The following is a 16,815-nucleotide window of genomic DNA, read 5'->3' on the forward strand; positions in this document are numbered from 1 at the left end:
ATAAAGTTTTTTATTAATGTATGATGCGAAAGAAGTGGCTGGCTGTTGGAGTTTGGCTGTTTCTTGCCTTCCTTTCGAATATACTTGTTTTACAGTTAGTTGAATTAAATATGACAATAATAGCAATAAAATAATAACTAGGTAGTGTTGAAAGAAAATATATTAGTAATACATTTTTATGAGTATTCGTATTCATTTAATATTTATTTTAGAACAATATTAATTAGAACAACCAATATTTGGTTAATGTAAATTTTAGCGAATTTTTTCATTTTCTTCAATTTTACACCATTTTTCACTTATTTCCCAAAGTTTTTTAGCCATATTAGGATCTTTAGCGTTTGAATACATCCCAACTTCACGACAGTTATCAAATAATTTTCCACTAACGCCTTCTAAATCATTAGATAGCGCAACGTAAATTGTTGTTTGAGCACCTTCTAAAGGAGTCTACAAAAGAATCTTATCAAAAATAATTCTATTTTAACCTAATTTCAGCCGTACTAAAAAATAAAATTTTCCAATAAATTGTATTAATTTTCTAAAAAACGGAATCGTTAATAAAAAATTAGTATCAATAATCCCTGGATGTAAAGTATTAGTGGTAACATTCGTGCCATATAATTTTTTAGCCAATTCAATTGTAAACAATATATTACACAATTTCGTGTTTTTGTACGTTTGAACAGGCGAATAAAATCCTGTTGCGTCTTTCGGGTGCTTATTTAAATCGTTTAAATCAATATTGCCAGCTAAACGTCCCGCTAATGCAGCTACATTAACAATTCGACCAGATTCGGATTTTTTTAGTTTATCCAAAAGCAAGTGGGTTAGAAGAAACGGTCCTGCATAATTCGTTTGTAAAATTACTTGTAATCCATCGTCAGTAAATTTATTCTCAAACCCGATTCCGCCTGCGTTATTTACTAAAATATCTAATTTGCTTTCCATTTGATTAAAATCACCAGCAAAATCTCTTATTGATTTAAACGAAGATAAATCGAGATGTTTGTAAATAACGTTTTTATTATTGGTTTCTTTTTGAATTTCGAAAACAGCTGCTTCAGCTTTGACTTTATTTCGACAAGCTAAGATTACTTTGCAACCTCTTTTTGCAAAATCCAACGCTGTTATGTAACCAATTCCTGGAAATAAAATATATATAATATATAAAAAATATCAATAAATATTATTGCTTATACGTAAGGATTATGGGTTATAATTATTTCCGAGTATGTGGAGTATACTAATAGACCCACGTGAAAACGTGAAGAAATATATAAGAAGCAAGAAGAAGAAGAGCTCTCCTCAATCAACGATTTTTTTAACACTCTTCTAGTTTCATTTTTGAAAAATTGTCCTCATTGATGCATCTAGGAGCAAAAATGTTACAGACCATTGTGTTAAGGGTACAATTTGTTACAACTTTTGTTGTACAAATTTTTCTGTATCATGCTCCGGATACCGATTTCTTTTAATACTCTTCTAATTTTCATATTTTTGAAAAATTCTGCACATTGATGCATCTGGGAGCAAAAATGTTACAGACTATTGCGTTAAGGGTACAATTTGCTACAATTTTTGTTGTTAAAGTTTTTCTGTATCATGCTTCGGATACCGATTTCTTTTAACTCTCTTCTAATATTCATATTTTTGAAAAATTCTACACATTGATGCATCTGGGAGCAAAAATGTTACAGACTATTGTGTTAAGAGTACAATTTTTGTTGTAAAAGTTTTTCTGTATCATGTTCCGGATACCGATTTTTTTTAATACTCTTCTAATTTTCATATTTTTGAAAAATCCTCCACATTGATGCATCTGGGAGCAAAAATGTTACAGACCATTGTGTTAAGGGTACAATTGGCTACAACTTTTGTTGTACAAAATTTTCTGTATCATGCTCCGGATACCGATTTCTTTTAACACTCTTCTAATTTTCATATTTTTGAAAAATTCTGCTCATTGATGCATCTGGGAGCAAAAATGTTACAGACCACTGTGTTAAGGATACAATTTGCTATAACTTTGGTTGTAAAAGTTTTTCTGTATCATGCTCCGGATACCGATTTCTTTTAACACTCTTCTAATTTTCATATTTTTGAAAAATCCTCCATATTAATGTATCTGGGAGCAAGAATGTTCCAGACCACTGTGTTAAGGGTACAATTTGCTATAACTTTTGTTGTAAAAGTTTTTCTGTATCATGCTCCGGATACCGATTTCTTTTAACACTCTTCTAATTTTCATATTTTTGAAAAATCCTCCACATTGATGCATCTGGGAGCAAAAATGTTACAGACCATTGTGTTAAGGGTACAATTTGCTATAACTTTTGTTGTAAAAGTTTTTGTGTAGCATGCTCCGGAAACCGATTTCTTTTAACACTTCTACTTTTCATATTTTTGAAAAATTCTGCTCATTGATGCATCTGGGAGCAAAAATGTTACAGACCACTGTGTTAAGGGTACAATTTGTTATAACTTTTGTTGTAAAAGTTTTTCTGTAGCATGCTCCGGAAACCGATTTCTTTTAACACTTCTAATTTTCATATTTTTGAAAAATTCTGCTCATTGATGCATCTGGGAGCAAAAATGTTACAGACCACTGTGTTAAGGGTACAATTTGCTATAACTTTTGTTGTAAAAGTTTTTCTGTATCATGCTCCGGATACCGATTTCTTTTAACACTCTTCTAATTTTCATATTTTTGAAAAATCCTCCACATTGATGCATCTGGGAGCAAAAATGTTACAGACCATTGTGTTAAGGGTACAATTTGCTATAACTTTTGTTGTAAAAGTTTTTGTGTAGCATGCTCCGGAAACCGATTTCTTTTAACACTTCTACTTTTCATATTTTTGAAAAATTCTGCTCATTGATGCATCTGGGAGCAAAAATGTTACAGACCACTGTGTTAAGGGTACAATTTGTTATAACTTTTGTTGTAAAAGTTTTTCTGTAGCATGCTCCGGAAACCGATTTTTTTTAACATTCTTCTAATTTTCATATTTTTGAAAAATTCTGCACATTGATGCACCGGGGAGCAAAAGTGTTACAGACCATTGTGTTAAAACTACAAATGAGGGATGACTTCAAAGTGAATAACACAAGGCAAGCTTTTAAGTACTAACTTCACATGATATGTATTTCTGAAAAGCTGTAATATTACAAGGATATCGATATAACGAGTTTATCTGTCTCACTCTTCGACGCAACTGACTGGCCAAGATAGATTTGCCAAGGTGTATATAAACATTTTGTGGATATAACAATATAAACATAAATTTAGCAAAACCTAAAAACATTTTATCTTACCCGTATTTGAACCAGTAACAACAGCAGTTTTTCCAACAAGACACTTATAACATCCATTATGTTTCACACTGAGTTTTATATATATTTTCAAAATAACACCCAATATTATTAACACAAGAGAGAAAGATATTAAATCAACCATTTTTTATTAATGTTGTTAACTGGAGATAAGCTACTAAATTTCTTCCTTCTGAACTTGATTTGGAGGTTATCCGAGTTAAAACAAAAAAAATCGAATGTTAAGAATTTTATTATTGAAAAGTCAATCCTTAAAATAGCTGAAGATATATTTGAAGTTGATATTATCTTGATTTATCTTGACAAAATTGAATTTTATCTTTTTATGAAATGGATAAAGTTTACTAAAAACAGTAAATTGGGTAATCTATACAACGACATTCGTTTAAATTCTCTTTTAATTAATCAAATTTTTTTCCATTCTATCTAAACAAACCAATTCTTCAGATTGTTCCCAAATAATATCCTCTAACTCCCAATTTTTAATATACTTTTCTAAATCAACTTCAGTACAATTATCAAACATCTTTCCAGAAACGTTTTCAACTTCATTAGACGTAGCTAAATAGATTGAAGTTCTACATCCTTCCTCCACAGTCTATATTTGCAAAAAAAAAAAATAAAAAAAATAAATATTTAAGATCAATAATTACCATAAACCAAGTTTTAGTAATAAATTTGATAAACATTTGGAAAGGTAATCGTTTAAAAATATCGGTTTGAACTCCTCCGGGGTGTAAAGCATTCACAGTAATGTTATTTCCTTTCAATTTTTTCGCTAACGCACTTGTGAAATAAATCATACACAATTTAGAGTTTGCATACAAACGAATTTTTGCGAAATTGTCGATTAAATCATTAGGATAAGCGTCGATTTGAAATTTTGGAATTTTTGCAAATTTCGCCATATGCGAAGCAACGTTTATAATTCTAGCTGATTCCGATCGTTTTAAAGATCTCATTAATAAGCGAGTTAATAGAAATGGTCCGAAATAGTTAACTTGAAGAGTTATTTGTAAATTATCCTCGGTTAAATACTCGCCAAAACCTGCTACTCCGGCGTTATTAATTAAAACATCGATTTTTTCTTCATTTCGATCAATTTCCATAGCAAATTTTCGTATTGATTCAAACGACATTAAATTTAAAATTTTGTAAGAAACGTTTTTATTATTTGTTTTGTAAATAATTTTTTTAACTGCCAATATCGCTCCTTGTTCATTTTTGCAACCTAAAATTACTTTAGCACCTCTTTTTGCTAAATCTAAAGCGGTAAAATAGCCGATTCCTTAAAAGAAATAATTTAGTACTAAATTATGATTAAATCTGAATAAAGTTTACCTTTATTTGCCCCTGTTACAATTACAACTTTTCCAAATAGATAAGTGTAGGAATTTGTTTGTTTTATTCGTAATTTTAAATAAATTCGCCATGATATTATTAAGATTATAATGAAAATTTGTATTAATTTCTCATAAAAAATTATTGTATCGTTTAGTATTATCATTTTTTTGTATGTAACAACAATAAGATTGTGACAATAAAACTGGTAATAAAAAAGTATAAATTTTAAAATGAACGCAGATCCCGCAGATCAACCTTTTTTATTTGGTGGTATATTGAGTTACTTATAGTAGTATTTATAAAAATTATTATATAGATTTAATTACTACATATTTACTAGTGATCTTGCGAAAAGCCGGAGACCGGATATTCGGCATTCCACAAGGATCCTTCAAGAAATGAATTTCGAACATCGAAAATTTTATCAAAACTTCAAATATTGTTTTTTCAAAAACTAAAAGTTATTTCTCAAAACGGGTTGGTTCATAGAAAAGAGAGCACTTTTATTAACACTTTAGGAAATTTTCATACTCATATTCCAAGAACTGGATTTTATACGAATTTTTAAAACTTAATCGGCGAAAATTGCAAAACTCGAAAAAATTATCGATCATTTCAAAAATTTATTTCTCCAAAACTAAAAGCGATTATTCAAAACGGCTTGTTGTATTAAAAAGAGGATACTTTAATTAATAATTGGTGATATTTCCACAAGGATTCGTCAAGAAATGAATTTTATAGTGAATTTTGAAAATTATCGATGAAAACTGCAACATCGAAAATTTGATCAAAACTTCAAATATTGTTTTCTCAAAAACTAAAAGTTATTTCTCAAAACGGGTTGGTTCATAGAAAAGAGGGCACTTTTATTAACACTTTAGGAAATTTTCATACTCATATTCCAAGAACTGGATTTTATACGAATTTTTAAAACTTAATCGGCGAAAATTGCAAAATTCGAAAAAATTATCGATCATTTCAAAAATTTATTTCTCCAAAACTAAAAGCGATTATTCAAAACGGCTTGTTGTATTAAAAAGAGGATACTTTAATTAATAATTGGTGATATTTCCACAAGGATTCGTCAAGAAATGAATTTTATAGTGAATTTTGAAAATTATCGATGAAAACTGCAACATCGAAAATTTGATCAAAACTTCAAATATTGTTTTCTCAAAAACTAAAAGTTATTTCTCAAAACGGGTTGGTTCATAGAAAAGAGGGCACTTTTATTAACACTTTAGGAAATTTTCATACTCATATTCCAAGAACTGGATTTTATACGAATTTTTAAAACTTAATCGGCGAAAATTGCAAAATTCGAAAAAATTATCGATCATTTCAAAAATTTATTTCTCCAAAACTAAAAGCGATTATTCAAAACGGCTTGTTCTATTAAAAAGAGGATACTTTAATTAATAATTGGTGATATTTCCACAAGGATTCGTCAAGAAATGAATTGTATAGCGAATTTTGAAAATTATCGATGAAAATTGCAACATCGAAAATTTTATCAAAACTTCAAATATTGTTTTCTCAAAAACTAAAAGTTATTTCTCAAAACGGGTTGGTTCATAGAAAAGAGGGCACTTTTATTAACACTTTAGGAAATTTTCATACTGATATTCCAATAAATGGATTTTATACGAATTTTTAAAACTTAATCGGCGGAAATTGCAAAATTCGAAAAAATTATCGATCATTTCAAAAATTTATTTCTCCAAAACTAAAAGCGATTATTCAAAACGGCTTGTTGTATTAAAAAGAGGATACTTTAATTAATAATTGGTGATATTTCCACAAGGATTCATCAAGAAATGAATTTTATAACGAATTTTGAAAATTATCGATGAAAATTGCAACATCGAAAATTTTATCAAAACTTCAAATATTGTTTTCTCAAAAACTAAAAGTTATTTTTCAAAACGGGTTTGTTCATTGGAAAGAGGGTACTTTTATTAACACTTTGGGAAATTTTCATACTGATATTCCAATAAATGGATTTTATACGAATTTTTAAAACTTAATCGGCAAAATTCGAAAAAATTATCGATCATTTCAAAAATTTATTTCTCAAAAACTAAAAGCGATTATTCAAAACTGCTTGTTGTATTAAAAAGAGGATACTTTAATTAATAATTGGTGATATTTCCACAAGGATTCGTCAAGAAATGAATTTTATATCGAATTTTGAAAATCATCGATGAAAATTGCAACATCGAAAATTTTATCAAAACTTCAAATATTGTTTTCTCAAAACCTAAAAGTTATTTCTCAAAACGGGTTGTTTCATAGAAAAGAGGGCACTTTTATTAACACTTTAGGAAATTTTCATACTCATATTCCAAGAAATCGATTTTATACGAATTTTTAAAACTTAATCGGCGAAAATTGCAAAATTCGAAAAAATTATCGATCATTTCAAAAATTTATTTCTCCAAAACTAAAAGCGATTATTCAAAACGGCTTGTTCTATTAAAAAGAGGATACTTTAATTAATAATTGGTGATATTTCCACAAGGATTCGTCAAGAAATGAATTGTATAGCGAATTTTGAAAATTATCGATGAAAATTGCAACATCGAAAATTTTATCAAAACTTCAAATATTGTTTTCTCAAAAACTAAAAGTTATTTCTCAAAACGGGTTGGTTCATAGAAAAGAGGGCACTTTTATTAACACTTTAGGAAATTTTCATACTGATATTCCAATAAATGGATTTTATACGAATTTTTAAAACTTAATCGGCGGAAATTGCAAAATTCGAAAAAATTATCGATCATTTCAAAAATTTATTTCTCCAAAACTAAAAGCGATTATTCAAAACGGCTTGTTGTATTAAAAAGAGGATACTTTAATTAATAATTGGTGATATTTCCACAAGGATTCGTCAAGAAATGAATTTTATAACGAATTTTGAAAATTATCGATGAAAATTGCAACATCGAAAATTTTATCAAAACTTCAAATATTGTTTTCTCAAAAACTAAAAGTTATTTTTCAAAACGGGTTTGTTCATTGGAAAGAGGGTACTTTTATTAACACTTTGGGAAATTTTCATACTGATATTCCAATAAATGGATTTTATACGAATTTTTAAAACTTAATCGGCAAAATTCGAAAAAATTATCGATCATTTCAAAAATTTATTTCTCAAAAACTAAAAGCGATTATTCAAAACGGCTTGTTGTATTAAAAAGAGGATACTTTAATTAATAATTGGTGATATTTCCACAAGGATTCGTCAAGAAATGAATTTTATATCGAATTTTGAAAATCATCGATGAAAATTGCAACATCGAAAATTTTATCAAAACTTCAAATATTGTTTTCTCAAAACCTAAAAGTTATTTCTCAAAACGGGTTGTTTCATAGAAAAGAGGGCACTTTTATTAACACTTTAGGAAATTTTCATACTCATATTCCAAGAAATCGATTTTATACGAATTTCTGAAACTTAATCGGCGATAATTGCATAGTTCGAAAAAATTGTCGATCATTCAAAAATTTATTTCTCAAAAACTAAAAGCGATTATTCAAAACGGCTTGTTGTATTAAAAAGACGATACTTTAATTAATTATTGGTGATATTTCCACAAGGATTCGTCAAGAAATGAATTTTATAGCAAATTTTGAAAATTATCGATGAAAATTGCAACATCGAAAATTTTATCAAAACTTCAAATATAGTTTTCTCAAAAACTAAAAGTTATTTCTCAAAACGGGTTGGTTCATAGGAAATAGGGCACTTTTATTGACACTTCAGGAAATTTTCACACTCATATTCCGAGAAGTGGATTTTTAAAACATAATCGGCGAAAATTGCAAAATTTGAAAAAATTGTCGATTATTCCTGTGAATGGTGGAGTACTAAGTAATAGGTTTTTAATATTTACGGAAGTTTGAAACATTCTATATATTTAATCAAAAAAACTAAAATATTTTTTCATCTTGTTCTAATGAAACTAATTCCTCGGATTTATTCCAAATCTCTGCACCTAAAATTTTATCTCTTGCTGATTTATAAAATTCAATTTGGCTACAATTATCGAATAATTTTCCAGAAATATAATCAATTAACTTAGAAGTAGCGAGAAAGATACTGGTTCTAGCACCTTCTTCTGGAGTCTAAAAATGATTTTGTTTATTTTGTTCTTAAAAAAATATGTTTTTTTATCTAACTTTAAAGAAAATCCTTGAAATTATATTAACAAAAATCTCATACGGAATTTTTCTAAAAATATTGGTTTGCACAGAACCTGGATGTAAAACATTAACACATATTCCTGTTCCTTTCAATTTTTCCGCCAAAATTATAGTGAAATAAATTTGACATAATTTTGAATTTGCATACAATCGAAGTCTTCCTAAAACGGGATGTAAATTCGCGGAGTATTCATTTAAATTTTTCACGTTAATATTTGCATATCTTGCCATTACAGATGAGACGTTAATTATACGGCTTTTATCGCCATTTTTTAATTTATCTTTAAAGATATTTGATTAACGAAATGAAAAATTTTTTTCATATGCATACCAATAAGTAAATGTGTAAGCAAAAAATGTGATAAATAATTAACTTGAAGGGTCATTTGATTTCCATCTTCAGTTAATTTATTTCCAACACCTCCTACACCGGCATTATTTATTAATATATCAATTTTATCTTCATTTTTGTTAATTTCTTTCGCAAATTCTCTAACTGATTGAAACGATTTTAAATCTAATATTTTGTAGGAAACGTTTTCATTTTTTGTTTGTTTTATAATATTTTTTACAGCTTCTTGAGCTTTCTCTTCATTTCTACAACCCAGAATAACTTTCGCACCTCTTTGTGCTAAATCTATGGCTGTTACATATCCTATACCTATAATAATTAAGAAAATATTTTTATTTTTAACTATTTTTTGATGAATATATTTTTTTGTATACCCGTATTTGCACCAGTTATTATTACAGTTTTTCCGATTAAACACGTGTATGTTTTAAGAGGTTTTATACGTAATTTAAAATATAATTTTAGTACTACTGTTATGAAAATTATTGTTATAATAAATGATATTGTATAAAACATGAAGCAGTTCATTTTATTTTGTGTTATTTTTGTTTTGGAAACAAGTTGGGAGTAGATTACAGATAACGAGATGAGTAGGTTTTTTATTAATGTTTAAAAAGGATCATAAAATAACTTCATCAACCTTGTTTTAAGTTATAAAAATAAAAAATTTAACATATGCAACCCAATTTGTATCAAATCTTCAGTAATGTATAAATCATTTAATTTTTTCATCCTCAGATAGTTTTGTTAATTCTTCTGATTTCACCCAAAGCATTTTAGCATGCTCGGGATTACTTGCTGATGAATATAAAGATGCTTCTTGACAGTTGTCAAAAAATTTACCAGATACTTCTTTAACATCGCTCGACAAAGACACGTAAATGTACGTTCGGCTACCCTCTTCAATATTCTAAAATAAATAGCTTAATAAGATATACCGAGAATTTCATATAATAGATTCATAGATTGCGAGCTATGAATGCTGTAAACATAGTTACAAAACTACTATGCATTTGCATTGTCCAATATAAAATGCAGCATAGCTTAATAGTACAGGCATTGGATAATTTTGCTTGGAAAAAGGTGACACCTTTATGATAACCCTGAGTTTTCGGCAGTGTTAAGAGACGCACGGCTAAACCAGATACTTTCTAGTTCTACTTAGGTCTGTTCTAGTTTTAGTGCAATAAAAATATGCAGAGTGATATCTTACACTAACTAGCGCTACCTAGCAGTGTCACTAGAACTAACATTACACCTAGAACTAGATACATTCGGATTTAGCAGCAGGTCTCTCAAGACGGCTAAACCTGAATGATTCTAGTTCTAGGTCTTGTGTTAGTTCTAGTGATAGTGCTAGTGTAAAACTAGAACTAACACTAGACCTAGAACTAGAAACATTTGGATTTAGCCGTCTTGAGAGACGTGCGGCTAAATCCGAATGTTTCTAGTTCTAGGTCTAGTGTTAGTACTAGTTTTAGTTCAATAAAAATATGCAACTTACGGGAAGTATCGGTGTCCCTCACCGATTTTATTGAAATTTGGTACAGCGATAGTATGGCCAAAAATAAGGTTTACGTATTTTTTTATACGTGCTAATAAAGCCCCTGGGGCGAGTTATAAGGGTTAGAAATCGGGGCGAAATATATATATTCGCTTATAGGCTGAAAACAAAAATAGCTATCGAAATGTGGTAAACTATGTAAACTAATATTCATTTTCAAAGAGCTTTCCATTGATATATCACACATTTATCTGAGGGCTTCAGGGGGTAAACTACCCCTAGTTTTTTGGAATATTTGAAAAACTATCCTGTCGATTTTGGCGATATTATGTATCCTTATAGTACGTTTAAAAATATTAATGACGTGTTTTTTCTTATTTGCCTCTGACCATCCCCTGCAAACTTACGGGGTATGACAGATAACCCCTTTCCTTAAAGATAATGTGATAAACTGTTACACTTTTAAACAATATTTTGAAGAAAACCATTAATTAGATGTAAATTAAGATTTACGCAGTAAAATAAACCCTATACGACATTAAGGGGTGGCTGGGGTTAACTACTCTAACCACCCCAAAAATTATTCTTTTTTTTGAAAATTGTTTGTCGATTTTGGTGCAATTTATCACTATGATTTTTTTATACGTTATGTTGTACTATTGTAAGAACTTACAAGGGTGAGAAGTTTGGGATAGAACATATATTTTCGCTAATAACTTTCATACTCCTACAGAAAAAGCTTTTTATCCTTATTCTATTTAAATAACACAAAAGTTAGGATAATTATACAGGGTGCCCATTATGTATGGAATATAGCATATATCTTGATAAGTATCAACTTTATAAAAAAACATTTTATACAAAAGTTGTTTAATATTTTATTTGCCATAATAAGACTGCATTCAATTGTTTTCAATTGAAAAAACAAATGAGTAACGAATAATACTTACATTTTTTTAAATGGCAATGAATTCTTTCGTTAGGCTCATTTGATAGAGATTACTTGTCTCTTTACGATGGCTTAAAATTTTTACATTAAAAAATTTTTGAAAAAATGTTAAAATTGTTTAATAATAAAAATAAATTAATAACATTAATCTAGATACCCGAGATCTCAAATTATTACTGTAAATTAAATGGGCGTACAAAATGAAATAAATAAACGAAAAATTAGTGTACATCTCCAATAATTCGAGGCACTTCGAGGTACTTGATGATCTCGGATATCCAAAGGCAAATAAAATATTAAACAACTTTGTATAAAATGTTTTTTTATAAAGTTGATACCTATCAAGATATATACTATATTCCATAGATAATGGGCACCCTGTATATCCAGATGCAAACCAGGCGTATTTAAAAACATTAATAAATCGTGGGGGAGACAACTGGTTATGCGTTAAGGAGTGCAATTTTAAAATGTCATCTCGCTGATGCAAATTGACATAGTACTGGTAGAGAATAACTTGATCAGAAAATCTTCTAATGAAATTTTTCCATATTATAAAACTAAATACATCCGGGGGTTGAATTTGGCCTGTTGTCCCTGCAGGTATAGACAAATATTTAAACTTAACATCCGATGGAGTTACTTCACTAATAATTTCAGGGCAGTGGCCACTCCACGTATCCAGTAATAGTAATGATTTGGGTCCGGTGTTTGGGAAATAGACATTTTGTAGCCAATTTTTCATATGAGCAGAAGTCGGTTTACCAGACTTTGATGCCAAAACGAATATGTTATCTGCTTTGAACATTGTACTTATTACCCTCGGTCCAAACGTACCAGAGGATTCTAACAATGTAGAATACAATTTTCGATACTTAACCATTTTCTTTCAGTTGCTTTTTAACTCATTATTAATAAATATTTATATAATTATCCTAACTTTAGTGTTATTTAAATAGAATAAGGACAAAGAAGCTTTTTCTGTAGGAGTATGAAAGTTATTAGCGAAAATATATGTTCTATCCCAAACTTCTCACCCTTGTAAGTTCTTACAATAGTACTACCTAACGTATAAAAAAATGATGGTGGTAAATTGGACCAAAATCGACAAACAATTTTCGCAAAAAAAAATAATTTTTGGGGTGGTTAGGGTAGTTAACCCCAGCCACCCCGTAATGTCGTATAGGGTTTATTTTACTGCGTAAATCTTAATTTACATCTAATTAATGGTTTTCTTCAAAATATTGTTCAAAAGTGTAACAGTTTATCACATTATTCTTAAGGAAAGGGGTTATCTATCATACCCCGTAACTTTGCAGGGGATGGTCAGAGGCAAATAAGAAAAAACACGTCATTAATATTTTTAAACGTACTATAAGGACACATAATATCGCCAAAATCGACAGGATAGTTTTTAAAATATTCCAGAAAACTAGGGGTAGTTTACCCCCTGAAGCCCTCAGATATATGTGTGATATATCAATGGAAAGCTCTTTGAAAATGAATATCAGTTTACATTTACCACATTTCGATAGCTATTTTCGTTTTCAGTCTATAAGCCAAAATAATAATATACAGGGTGGTTCAGTTTTTAATCGGGAAACTTTACTAGGACGTAGTACTTGCCAAAATAACAAAAGTTTTTGATATAAACATAGGGTCGCAACTCTTTTGTTTTCGAGCTATGAGCTACTGGTTAATATCTTATTTTCAACCATACCTTAAACTTCCCCAGCGCTCTCTAAGGAGATGAAATTCACACCCCTTTGATTTTTTTATAACAACTTCTTAACACCACGGAATATTAACATAAAAAAATATGGGTTGTATAGCTTATTCATTATTGGTACTTTTTTATCTCTTTAGTTTTTTCCTTAAAGATAATAGTTTTAGCGTAAAAAAATAAAATATGTTAAATTGTACTGTAAAGCGCTGCTATTATAAAAAATTTTTTTTCTTTATAGGTGGCTATAGAAGTTGTGCACTTACTAGGATCTAGTACTAATTAAATAACACCTATTAATTGTGATTTTCATAAGAAAAACCATAAATACGATTAATTGTTGTGTTAAACAATATTAAAAAATTGATACTCTTGCTTAATAACCGTCAAAAATTATTAATAACCAGCAATAATTATGAGGATTCACTGTAAATGAAACTTACAAGTTCTCAGAGCCAACTTTTAGAATAATTTTAGCTAAACATGACGGCACATAGCGGTACATGGCACGATATTTTATTTTTTTACACGGAAACTATTAACTTTAAGGAAAATACTAAAGAGACAAAAAAGTACCACTAAAGAATGAGCTTCACAACCCATATTTTTTATGTTAATATTCCACAGCGTTAAAAAGTTATTATAAAAAAAATCAAGGGTGTGGTGAATTTCATCCCCTTAGAGGGCGCTGCCGAAGTTTAAGGTATGGTTGAAAATAAGGTCTTAACCAGTAGTACATATGTACAAAGTTTCAAATTCTACGGTTTATTTACAGCCGAAATACAAAACAAAATGTAAATTTTTTTTTCAACTTTGATCGCTCATAGCTCGAAAACAAATGAGTTGCGACCCTATGTTTATATAAAAAATTTGTGTTATTTTGGCAAGTACTACATCCTAGTAAAGTTTCCCGATTAAAAACTGAACCACCCTGTATATATTTCGTCCCGATTTCCAACCCTTATAACTCGCCCCAGGGGCTTTATTAGCACGTATAAAAAAATACGTAAACCTTATTTTTGGCCATACTATCGTTGTACCAAATTTCAATAAAATCGGTGAGGGACAGTTCTGATACTTCCCTTGTTAGTAATGTGTTACACTAACTAGCGCTACCTACCACTGTCCTAGAACTAAGGTTAGACCTAGAACTAGAATCATTAGGGTTTAGCCGTACGTCTCTCAAGACGGCTAAACCCTAATGATTCTAGTTATAGGTCTAATGTTAGTTCTAGTGATAGTGCTAATGTAAAACTAAAACTAACACCAGACCGAGAACTAGAAACATTCGGATTTAGCCGCACGTCTCTCAAGACGGCTAAATCCAAATGTTTCTAGTTCTCGGTCTAGTGTTAGTACTAGTTTTAGTTCAATAAAAATATGCAACTTAGTGATGTGTTACACTAACTAGCGCTACTTACCACTGTTCTAGAACTAAGGTTAGACCTAGAACTAGAATCATTCGGGTTTAGCCGTCTTGAAAGACGTGCGACTATATCCGAATGTTAGTTTTAATGTTAGTTTTATATTAGCACTATCACTAGAACTAACATTAGACCTACAACTAGATACATTCGGATTTAGCCGCACGTCTCTCAAGACGGCTAAACCCGAATGATTCTAGTTCTAGATCTTGTGTTAATTCTAGTGATAGTTCTAGTTTTAGTTCAATAAAAAAATGTAACATAGTGATATGGTTTCCTGGTTTCTATGGAAATATATTTTTGTATATTACATCTTAAGTGAAATTCGCTGTATGTCAAGATATAAAATTTTAAATAATTTACCCTAAAAAACAATGTTCCACTAATTCGAGCAGGTTCTCGGAAGTACCAAGGAAATAATCGAAAGAAGTCAGTGTTAACAGTTCCGGGATGAAGACAATTTGTTGTGACGTTAGTTCCATTTAATTTCTTAGCTAATTCTAAAGTAAATAAAATATTGTATAATTTACTATTAGCGTAAGTTACAGCGTCCGAAATAAAATCGTTTCCAGAATTAGGATATGTTTCCAAATCACCAATTTTAAACCGTCCAAATTTTCCAGCCCAAGAAGCAATGTTAACTATTCTTGCTGATGGTGATCGTTTTAATTTACCCAATAAGAGATGTGTTAATAAAAATGGTGCTAAATGATTTATTTGGACAATTTTTAAGTGCCCATCTTCGGTCCTTTCATCTCTAAATCCGGATCCACCAACGTTATTTACTAAAATATCGATTTTTTCCTCAGTTTCGTTTATTTCTTTAGCAAAATTGCGTATCGATTTAAACGAAGCAGCGTCAAAAATCTTGTAACTGACATTCTCATTATTAGTTGCTTTGATAATTTTATCTACAGCTTCTTGTGCCCTTTGTGAATTTCTACAAGCTAAAATTATTTTTGCACCGCGTTGTGCAAAATCTAAAGCTGTATGAAAACCGAGTCCTAAAAATAGGTATACAATTTTATCTTGATTCTTATAAATAATTTAATAACATTTATTGTTTTACCTGCATTTGCACCTGTTATCACTACTGTGTTCCCAATTAAACATTTATAACATTTGTGCTGATTAAGACGTGTTTTAAAATAAATCTTTAAACAAATTAGAAAAAAGAAAACGGCTATTAAAAAATTAATCATATTAAATGAGTTAAAAATTTTGATTTGAAACCAAACAGGTGTTTGCTAACGTTAGAGCCAATCGAAACTATTTTCGTTTGAACGGAGCGTATAGATTTATACAAAATGTACAAAGTAAATATCGTGTAACCTTCCTATCCATTACGTTTCATGTAGATAAACGAAATGTTTACATATTGCGTAAAAACGTGATGCATCGATCAAATAAATGATGCTTATAATTTGAACTTAATGTTATAAAAAATTGATATTAATTTTAATTGTTAAATTGCCCTCATTGCCACACTCACATCCCGGACTTGTATTTTAATTGTGAAACATCTAACCAGAAAATCAAACCATGCAAAAATCTCAAATTAAACGCAAGGTCGTGTAGTTGACGAAATTATAATGTTAGTCTTGTGAACCATCTCGCATTCATGGTTAAATTCTTTAATAATTTATTAGTATAATTCTTTTCCATAAATATTCACTTTTATGCAATTCTTCTTAAGTCTCTGCTTGTCATGTCATGACCCACAAAACACTTACCTCTTATTCTGATAAATTTAGTTCATATACTAAAGCGATCTGTACACGGAGCTATTGCAAAGGAACTAAGCTGGTTGGTAACTTAAGTCATTAACCAGTTACTGGCTCATTAGTATATCAAACGAAGCTACTCATCAGCGATTAAAACCTGTCGTTATTTCAGTTTAGTCATGGATGCACAACTGTTAATAAATGTTGTTTTGTCAACGTCAAAAGATAGTTCCACTAACGATGAAACCATGAT

At 29.6% G+C, this 16,815-nt stretch overlaps 3 protein-coding genes across 5 annotated transcripts; all 3 read right to left on the minus strand.

Annotated features, from left to right (window-relative positions):
• Positions 1-142: 142 nt before the first annotated feature.
• LOC111425020 (retinol dehydrogenase 14-like) lies at positions 143-5,500 on the minus strand. 3 transcript variants are annotated; one of them, XM_071194428.1, is made up of 5 exons: positions 4,678-5,040; positions 3,990-4,624; positions 3,319-3,934; positions 505-1,145; positions 143-450 (listed from the first exon to the last, which is right to left on the minus strand). In XM_071194428.1, exons 3-5 carry the CDS (start codon positions 3,458-3,460, stop codon positions 256-258), a joined length of 978 nt encoding a protein of 325 aa, XP_071050529.1. In that variant the 5' UTR covers positions 3,461-3,934; positions 3,990-4,624; positions 4,678-5,040; the 3' UTR covers positions 143-255. The 3 variants fall into 3 exon arrangements, with proteins under 3 accessions (XP_071050529.1, XP_022914542.2, XP_071050528.1); XM_023058774.2 differs by having other exon boundaries at positions 3,990-5,040; XM_071194427.1 differs by lacking the exons at positions 143-450; positions 505-1,145 and having other exon boundaries at positions 3,460-3,934; positions 4,678-5,500.
• A 2,053-nt stretch (positions 5,501-7,553) lies between these two features.
• Positions 7,554-9,778, minus strand: LOC111424933 (retinol dehydrogenase 14-like). The gene is made up of 4 exons (XM_071194438.1): positions 9,613-9,778; positions 9,218-9,547; positions 8,863-9,167; positions 7,554-8,808 (listed from the first exon to the last, which is right to left on the minus strand). The coding sequence occupies exons 1-4, from the start codon at positions 9,764-9,766 to the stop codon at positions 8,614-8,616; spliced, it is 984 nt and encodes a 327-aa protein (XP_071050539.1). The 5' UTR covers positions 9,767-9,778; the 3' UTR covers positions 7,554-8,613.
• A 39-nt stretch (positions 9,779-9,817) lies between these two features.
• LOC111425229 (retinol dehydrogenase 11-like) lies at positions 9,818-16,119 on the minus strand. The gene is made up of 3 exons (XM_023059139.2): positions 15,908-16,119; positions 15,202-15,842; positions 9,818-10,148 (listed from the first exon to the last, which is right to left on the minus strand). The coding sequence occupies exons 1-3, from the start codon at positions 16,038-16,040 to the stop codon at positions 9,954-9,956; spliced, it is 969 nt and encodes a 322-aa protein (XP_022914907.1). The 5' UTR covers positions 16,041-16,119; the 3' UTR covers positions 9,818-9,953.
• Positions 16,120-16,815: the final 696 nt, after the last annotated feature.

The sequence above is a fragment of the Onthophagus taurus genome, chromosome 2, assembly GCF_036711975.1.
Source record: "Onthophagus taurus isolate NC chromosome 2, IU_Otau_3.0, whole genome shotgun sequence".
Classification (NCBI taxonomy): domain Eukaryota; kingdom Metazoa; phylum Arthropoda; class Insecta; order Coleoptera; family Scarabaeidae; genus Onthophagus; species Onthophagus taurus.

What these genes read in the sequence shown, in the direction of transcription:
- LOC111425020 (XM_071194427.1), bottom strand. Translation starts at nt 4,843, where the DNA reads ATGATAATACTAAACGATACAATAATTTTTTATGAGAAATTAATACAA. An exon ending in TGTAACAGGGGCAAATAAAG is followed by an intron (nt 4,625 to 4,677) that starts GTAAACTTTATT and finishes ATTTCTTTTAAG; the next exon opens with GAATCGGCTATTTTACCGCT. An exon ending in TTACTAAAACTTGGTTTATG is followed by an intron (nt 3,935 to 3,989) that starts GTAATTATTGAT and finishes TTGCAAATATAG; the next exon opens with ACTGTGGAGGAAGGATGTAG.
- LOC111424933 (XM_071194438.1), bottom strand. Translation starts at nt 9,766, where the DNA reads ATGAACTGCTTCATGTTTTATACAATATCATTTATTATAACAATAATT. An exon ending in GCTTACACATTTACTTATTG is followed by an intron (nt 9,168 to 9,217) that starts GTATGCATATGA and finishes ATATCTTTAAAG; the next exon opens with ATAAATTAAAAAATGGCGAT. An exon ending in TTTCAAGGATTTTCTTTAAA is followed by an intron (nt 8,809 to 8,862) that starts GTTAGATAAAAA and finishes AATCATTTTTAG; the next exon opens with ACTCCAGAAGAAGGTGCTAG.
- LOC111425229 (XM_023059139.2), bottom strand. Translation starts at nt 16,040, where the DNA reads ATGATTAATTTTTTAATAGCCGTTTTCTTTTTTCTAATTTGTTTAAAG. An exon ending in GATAACAGGTGCAAATGCAG is followed by an intron (nt 15,843 to 15,907) that starts GTAAAACAATAA and finishes ACCTATTTTTAG; the next exon opens with GACTCGGTTTTCATACAGCT. An exon ending in GTGGAACATTGTTTTTTAGG is followed by an intron (nt 10,149 to 15,201) that starts GTAAATTATTTA and finishes TATTTATTTTAG; the next exon opens with AATATTGAAGAGGGTAGCCG.